Source organism: Eimeria maxima, genomic scaffold (genome assembly GCF_000499605.1).
Source record: "Eimeria maxima Weybridge genomic scaffold, Emw_scaff609, whole genome shotgun sequence".
In the NCBI taxonomy this organism is placed as follows: domain Eukaryota; phylum Apicomplexa; class Conoidasida; order Eucoccidiorida; family Eimeriidae; genus Eimeria; species Eimeria maxima.
In genome coordinates this window covers 9,562-16,747 of record NW_013566640.1, presented here as the reverse complement: position 1 = coordinate 16,747, position 7,186 = coordinate 9,562, and the positions used below count along the sequence as shown (strand labels likewise).

Here is a 7,186-nt window from a genome sequence, read left to right as displayed (position 1 = left end):
CTTTTGCTGCTGTTGCTGCAGCACATGATTTAGGTACAAATATTGAGTTGCTGCTCAAGACAGCAAAAGATGCAGCAGCAGCAGCAACACAGCAGCAGGAAGAACAAAGTCCTAGATCTTTATTATGGCCTAAGCAGGAGTTGTTGCTGCTGCAGCAGCAGCAGCAACAGCAGCAGCACCAACTACTGCAGTTGCATCTGCAGCAGCAGCAGCAGCAGCAGCAATACCTGCAGCAACACCAACACCACCATCATCATAACCATCATCTGCAGCAGCATCATCATTTGTTGCTGCAGGATGCAGCAGCATCTGCTGCAGCAGCAGCAGCAGCAGCAGCACAGGAGACAAATAATATATATAAAGGAGACACTAAGATGGAGATAGAGGAGACACTAGAGGAGACAGGAGACAAATCAGTTATTCATCTACCTGTCTCCTCTGCCTTTACTGTTACGGAGGAGACAGATCTATCAGGTTCTTCATCAGAGGGACTATTGTCTCCTTCTGCTGCTGCTGATGATCAATTGCAGCAGCAGCAACACCAGCACCAGCACCAGCAGCAGCACCAGCAGCACCACCATCAGCAGCAACACCATCAGCAGCAACAACATCAGCAGCATCATCATTGGGCGCCGTCTCCTGATCACCATCATCATCATCATCATTCTGCATGCAATGGGGACTCTCCTTTGTTGTCTCCTGCTGCTGCTGCTGCTGCTGCAGCAGCAGCAACTGCAGCAGGAACTGTAAATTGTTGCGCAGGTCTACCGCCTTGTATTGGTGTGTTTGGGGGTGGTGCATCTTCATCTGCTGCTGCTGCTGTTGCTGCTGCTGCTGCATCTCCTCATCAAGGCATGCAACAACAGCAGCAGCACCAACACCAACAGCAGCAGCAACAACATCATCAGCAGCAAGAGCAGCAGCAGCAGCAGCTGCAACGTCATGCAAAAACACCTCGTCGTAAGGATGCTGTTGATGCAGCAGCAGCAGGAATGAGCTGCAGCACAAGTAGAGAAGATGATTGTTGTGGCACTGATGCAGCAGCAGCAACAACAACAACAACATCATCAGCATCAGCAGCTGCAGCAGCAGCAACAGCAGCAGCTGCAGCAGCAGCAGCAGCTGCAGCAGGAGTATATCCTCGTGATGCAGCAACAGATACATTATTTCAGCACCCAACACCTGACTTTATTGATTATTGTATTCGTAAACATTTACCATCTAATCCTAATCCAGATAACCTACCAGGTAATTACTATTATTCCTGCTGCTGTTGCTGCTGCTGCTGTTGTTGCTGCTGCTGTTGCTGCTGCTGTTGTTGGTGGTGTTGTTGGTGCTACTGTATCTGTTGGAGTTGTTGCATTTGTTGCTGTTGTTGCATTGATGACCTTTCTATATCTGTGTGTGTATCTCTGTTACCCTCCCCCCCCCCTTATAACCATTTATTCTGTTTGTCTCTTTCTCCTCTCCTTCCCTATATCCTTTCCTTATTCCTCCTGTCTAATTATCTTGTGCTGCTGTTGTTGTATATTTTTTTGTTGCTGTTATAGGTATCCAATTAGAGCGTCAACAGAAACGTTGGTGTGCCTCTGTATATTTTCGTGGAAATCAATTTAAAAAAAGATTCTCTTCAGGCCGATGGGGAGCATTGGGCGCATTCTATGCCGCTATAGAATGGAGACAGATACAGTGTAAAAAATTCCAGCAGCTTAAGGCCCTCTCTATACATCAACAGCAGCAGCAGCAGCAGCAGCAGCAGCAGCAGCAGCAGCAGCAGCAGCAGCAGCAAGTACAGCAACAGCAAGTACAGCAGCAACAACAGCAGCAAGTACAACAACAGGGAGTTCAACAAATGCAACAACAGGGAGTACAACAAGGGGTACAAGGGAATGGGGTACAACAAGGGACACAACATATTACTGATGATGTTAATCATATGGGTACAAATTGTCCTACTAATAGTACTCCTGCTGCTACTGCTGCTGCTGCTGCAGCAGGTGCAGCAGCAGCTGCTGCTCCTCCTGGTCCTGGTACTGCAGCAACAGGAGAACAGGATGATGGTATTCATGGATTTACACAGCAACAGCAGCAACAGCAGCAACAGCAACAGATGATGCTGTTGCTACATTCTCCGTCATCACCGGACGAGGCATTCACGCCAACTCCGCCAGGTACTAATAATAGTAATACTACTACTGCTGCTGCTGCTGCTGTTGCTGCTGCTGCTGCTCAGCAGCAACAGCAACAACAGCAGCAGCAGCAACAGCATCAGCAACAACAACAACCGTTAAAGTCTATGGATTGTATGGTACCTCATACAACCGCAGCATCATCATTACTGCAACAACAGCAGCAGCAACAGCAGCAGCAGCAGCAGGATGGTGACTTAAGGGATTCAAGTCCTCCTCCTACACGAGGTGTCTCCTCATCTGAAGTATCTCGTCCTCGTCGTAGGAACTGCCGTAGACGTGTATGGGAGCAGCAGCAGCAGCAGCAGCAGCAAGAGCAACAGGTGCATGTACAGCAGCAAGACCAGCAGCAGCAGCAGCAGCAAGGTGTTGTATGTACTGGTAGTGGTATGCTACAACAACAACTGTCTCCTTGTGGGGTGTCTCCTCATCGAAGTGTCTCCTCATTAGGGACACGCCGTCGTTCTACTCCTTCTCGTGGAGGTCTTCGTGTCTCTGCTGCTGCTGCTGCTGCTGCTGCTCCTTCTTCTTCTTGTTGTTCCTCTCCTTCTGTTTGTTGTTCTTCATCAACTTCCTCTTCCTCAACCCAATCAACAGCAGCAACAGCAGCAACAGCAGCAGCAGCAGCAGGTGCAACACCATCATCTGAATCCCCTCCCTCCTCTCCCTCATCTCCATCCCAACACCAACCCCACCAATCACCACCATCCCCTGCTCCCCCCCCGTCAACACATGCATCCCCATCCCCATCACAACAATCAGGACCATCAGGAGCAACAGGATCAACAGGAGAAGAGGAGACAGACCTATCTATACCACCACCAGGTGATGAATGTGTCCGTTGGCATGAAGGTTTCCGTCTCCCATTTGGTACAGAAGGAAGAAATCAATTATTACGCCGTCTCCGTCAATTATACCACTCTGATGCAGCTAAATGGGGACAATTGCTGCAGCAGCAAAAAATCTCCTTCTCCAGAGTCCCTTTTGCGACTGTCTCCGAATTGTGGAAAATTGCTCACGTTATGGGCTGCTTCGGATTTGCACTACACCTCAGTCGAAAATATGCTGGAGGTGCTGCTGCTAGAGCTGCTGCTGCTGCTGCTGCTGCTGCTGCACAGCAGCAGCAGCAACAACAACAATTATTACTCCAACAGCAACAACAACAACAACAACAGCAACAACAACAACAACAACAACATGGGGGGGGAGGGGGAGGAGCAGGCAGGGGTATTTGCTCGTAGATATACATGTTTATTTATTTATTAGTGTCAATTCATTATTATTATTTTTGCTACTGCTGCTGCTGCTGTTGCTGCAGCTGCAGCAGCAAGCGGAATTGTGTAGGAGCTAGTGTCTCCTCTGTGGGAGTAATTGTCCCCTGCAGCACAGGGGTACCCTTCCTTCCGCCCAAAGTGGCGGAGACCCCTATAGGGAGGGGATATATAGACCAACTTGCTGCTGCTGCTGCTGTTGTTGTTGTTGCTGCTGCTGCAGCAAGCGCAGCAGGAGCAGTAGAACCAGCAGAAGCAGTTTGTTGGCATCCGATGCATGCACAGCCTGTCTTGTCTTGACAACAGCCTCCTCTTTGTTACGAGTGTATCGACGGCTTGCGCTAATAAAAAGGAGACACTTTTGTTGTTCTTAGGTGTCTCCTTCTTCTTTGTTTGTTGTTTGCTTGCCAACGAGACTGTCTGTCTCCTCGAGGTGTCTCCACAAGGTGTCTCCTTCGAGTGTCTCCTCCGAGGTGTCTCCTCCGAGGTGTCTCCTCCGAAGGGTCCCCACTAGGTGTCTCCTCCGAGTGTCTCCTCAAGGTGTCTCCTCCGAGTATCTCCTCCGAGTGTCTCCTCGAGGTGTCCCCTCGAGGTGTCTCCTCTCCGATGTGTCTCCTCCGAGGTGTCTCCTCGGGGTGTCTCCATCAAGAGACACAAAAGGAGACAGATATATACACCTCGAGCTCCTCTTATGAGGAAAAGGAAGGAGACACCTTGCCGCCACTTGTCCTTTAGTTACAGACGGAGAGACTGTCTCTCTGTTGTCCCTTTCTTTTAATATAATCAATGCCCTCCTCCATGAGGAGGGGGACAATACCCGCCGCAGCTAGCTAGCTAGCTATATACATACATAGCTAACAAGCTAGCTGGCTAAGTAACTAGCTAGCTAACTGGCTAGCTAAATAAATGGCTAGCTAGCTAGCTAGCTAGCTAGCCAGCGGGCAGCTGCTTTCCAATGTCTTGCCTTCAATGGTGCAGCAGCTAACGCCGATTTAAGTCTACGGCTAGTCAGCCATCTTGTGCAATAGTTAGCTAGCTAGCCAGCTAGCTAGCTAGCTAGCTAGCTAGTTAACTAGTTGATTATCTACGTAGCTAACTAGTATTGTCAACTACCAAGCTAGCTAGCTAATTACCTATCTATTTATCTAGCTAGATGCGCATGCAGTTAATTTATTTTATAGTATGTTAAATAAGCTGCGGAGACAGCACAGGTTTAGTAATAAGAGACAACAGGTGTCTCCTTTAGGGACAAGTTAGGAGACAGGAGACACCTAAAAAGAACTGTCTCCTAGAGAAAGGGGCGAGTACTGTCTCTGTTGCTGCAGCAGCAGCTGTTGCTGGTGCATCCCGCCTATCCTATCCCTTCTCACTACTGCTGTTGCTGCTGTTGCTGCTGCTGCTGCTGCTGCTGCTGAGGCCTGACCTCCCTTGGAGGAGACTTAGGCCTAAGACTTTCTATCTCTTCTGTTGATCCAAGGTAATGACCACCAACATAAGAAGACGCCTCGGGGTAAGAAGTGTCTCCTTCGAACCAAGACGCATACCTATACAGGAGACAGCAGCAGAAGCAGCAGCAGCAGCAGCAGAAGCAGAGGAGACAGTAGCAGCAAAGAGACAGTATGAAGGGAGAGAGGAGGAAGGGGAAGGAGGCAATAGATGATCGAGAAAAGGAGACACCTAAACAGCAAAAAGGAGACACTTAATGTCTCCTTATAACAACAAATATACACCTATAAAATGACCAAAAAAGATCCCCATACAATAAAAAAAAAAGGAGACACATATAATAATAAAAAGGAGACACATATAATAAAAAAAAGGAGACACATATAATAAAAAAAAGGAGACACTTATTGGTACTAAAAGGAGACAGTTAAAGTGTCTCCTTTCCTTACAATTTATATTGATAATTTATCTCCGTTATACCATTCCCTATACTAACCCATCCTTATAGTAACATATATATACCCAAAAAAAGAACAAAAAAGATCCCCATACAAGAAAGAAAAGGAGACAGTTATATACTAATAAAAAGGAGACAGTTATTAATGTTAAAAGGAGACACTTGACAATTGGTGTGTGTAATAGAATTGGCTATATATAAATAATGACAAGAAAAGATGATAATAAAATAAGAAAAAGGAGAATAAATAAATAAGAATAATAATAAGAATAAATAAATAAATAAATAAATAAATAAATAAATAAATAAATAAATAAATATCCTTACAATTTAGGCTGAAAATTTGTCTCTGTAATAGAATTTCCTATAGTTATCCATCCATCTCTTATATTCCTATTTCTGCCGAATATTTCTATCCTTTTTCTTCCTAGACAGAATCTCTCTATTATATCATATAATTCAATAGGTTTATATGTAGACGCAAAATCTAATGGTTCTTCGCATACTATTACATCTGCATCTATATTTGCGTGAATTAAATGACCATCCTATGCATTAATAACGGACATATATATATATATATATATACATATATAGACAAAGGATGCAGAGAGGAACATAATGATTGGTCTAACCCTATTGGCCTGATTTCTAGTTCTCTTTTGGTGTATTTATTTATTTACCTAAGTATAAGACAGACAAGGGAAAGTGTCTCCTTTGTGTCTCCTTTTATGTGTCTACTTATATATTTATATATATATATTTATGTTTCTGTCCCCTTTTGTGTCTCCTTTGTCTCTTACCTGGGCTCTTCTTACGAGTCCCTTAATACCTACAAGACAATGCTCTGTTGTTCTATGAAGATAAGATGATTCATCTCTTAATACTGCATGCGGTGGGGCTGTCTCCTGCTTCTTGCTGCATGCAGCAGCAGCAGCACTCTTATTCGTCTTTACCCAACATATATCCTCACAACGACGGAAACCCCACTAAGTAAACACACACACACAATATACACAATAATATACATGCATGCATGCATGCATGCATGCATGCATGCATGCATGCAAAAGGGACACAGGAAGAAGGAGACAGAGGGAGGTGGGGATAAATAGAGAGACAGTTAAAGGGACAGTTGACAGAGAGAGAGAGACACAGATAAATAGATATCCACAGACAGATAAAAGGAGACAGATACAAGGGAACAATAAGAAAGGAGACAATAAGACAGGAGACAGTAATAAAGGAGACAATAAGAAAGAAGACAGACAGTAATAGAGGAGACAGTAAGAAAGGAGACAGACAGTAAGAAAGGAGACAATAAGAAAGGAGACAATAAGAAAGGAGACAATAAGAAAGGAGACAGACAATAAGCAAGGAGACAATAAGAAAGGAGACAGACAATAAGAAAGGAGACAATAAGAAAGGAGACAGACAATAAGAAAGGAGACAGACAGCAAGAAAGGAGACAGACAGCAAGAAAGGAGAGAGACAATAAGAAAGAAGACAATAAGAAAGGAGACAGACAATAAGAAAGGAGACAGACAATAAGAAAGGAAAGAGACAATAAGAAAGGAGACAGTAATAAAGGAGAGAGAGGAATACCTTGGTAAGAACATCTCTTGCCTCCTCTAGATGTTTAACACCACACCATAAAAAACAAAAGGATTGATTCTCTGCTATCTTATCTATTGGTAGCTGAATATACACACATGCATGCATGCATGCATCCATCCATCCATGTATTAGTGTGCATGCATGCAGTGTTATTCATGCATGCATCCATGCATCCATGCATGCATAGATAAACAAAAGGATTGATT

At 44.8% G+C, this 7,186-nt stretch overlaps 1 protein-coding gene across 1 annotated transcript; it reads left to right on the top strand.

Moving 5' to 3' along the window:
- Nucleotides 1-374: 374 nt before the first annotated feature.
- EMWEY_00038940 (hypothetical protein, conserved) lies at nucleotides 375-3,430 on the top strand (the record flags this gene model as incomplete). The annotated part of the gene is made up of 2 exons (XM_013482412.1): nucleotides 375-1,248; nucleotides 1,551-3,430. 2 exons carry the CDS (start codon nucleotides 375-377, stop codon nucleotides 3,428-3,430), a joined length of 2,754 nt encoding a protein of 917 aa, XP_013337866.1.
- Between the last annotated feature and the right edge of the window lie 3,756 nt (nucleotides 3,431-7,186).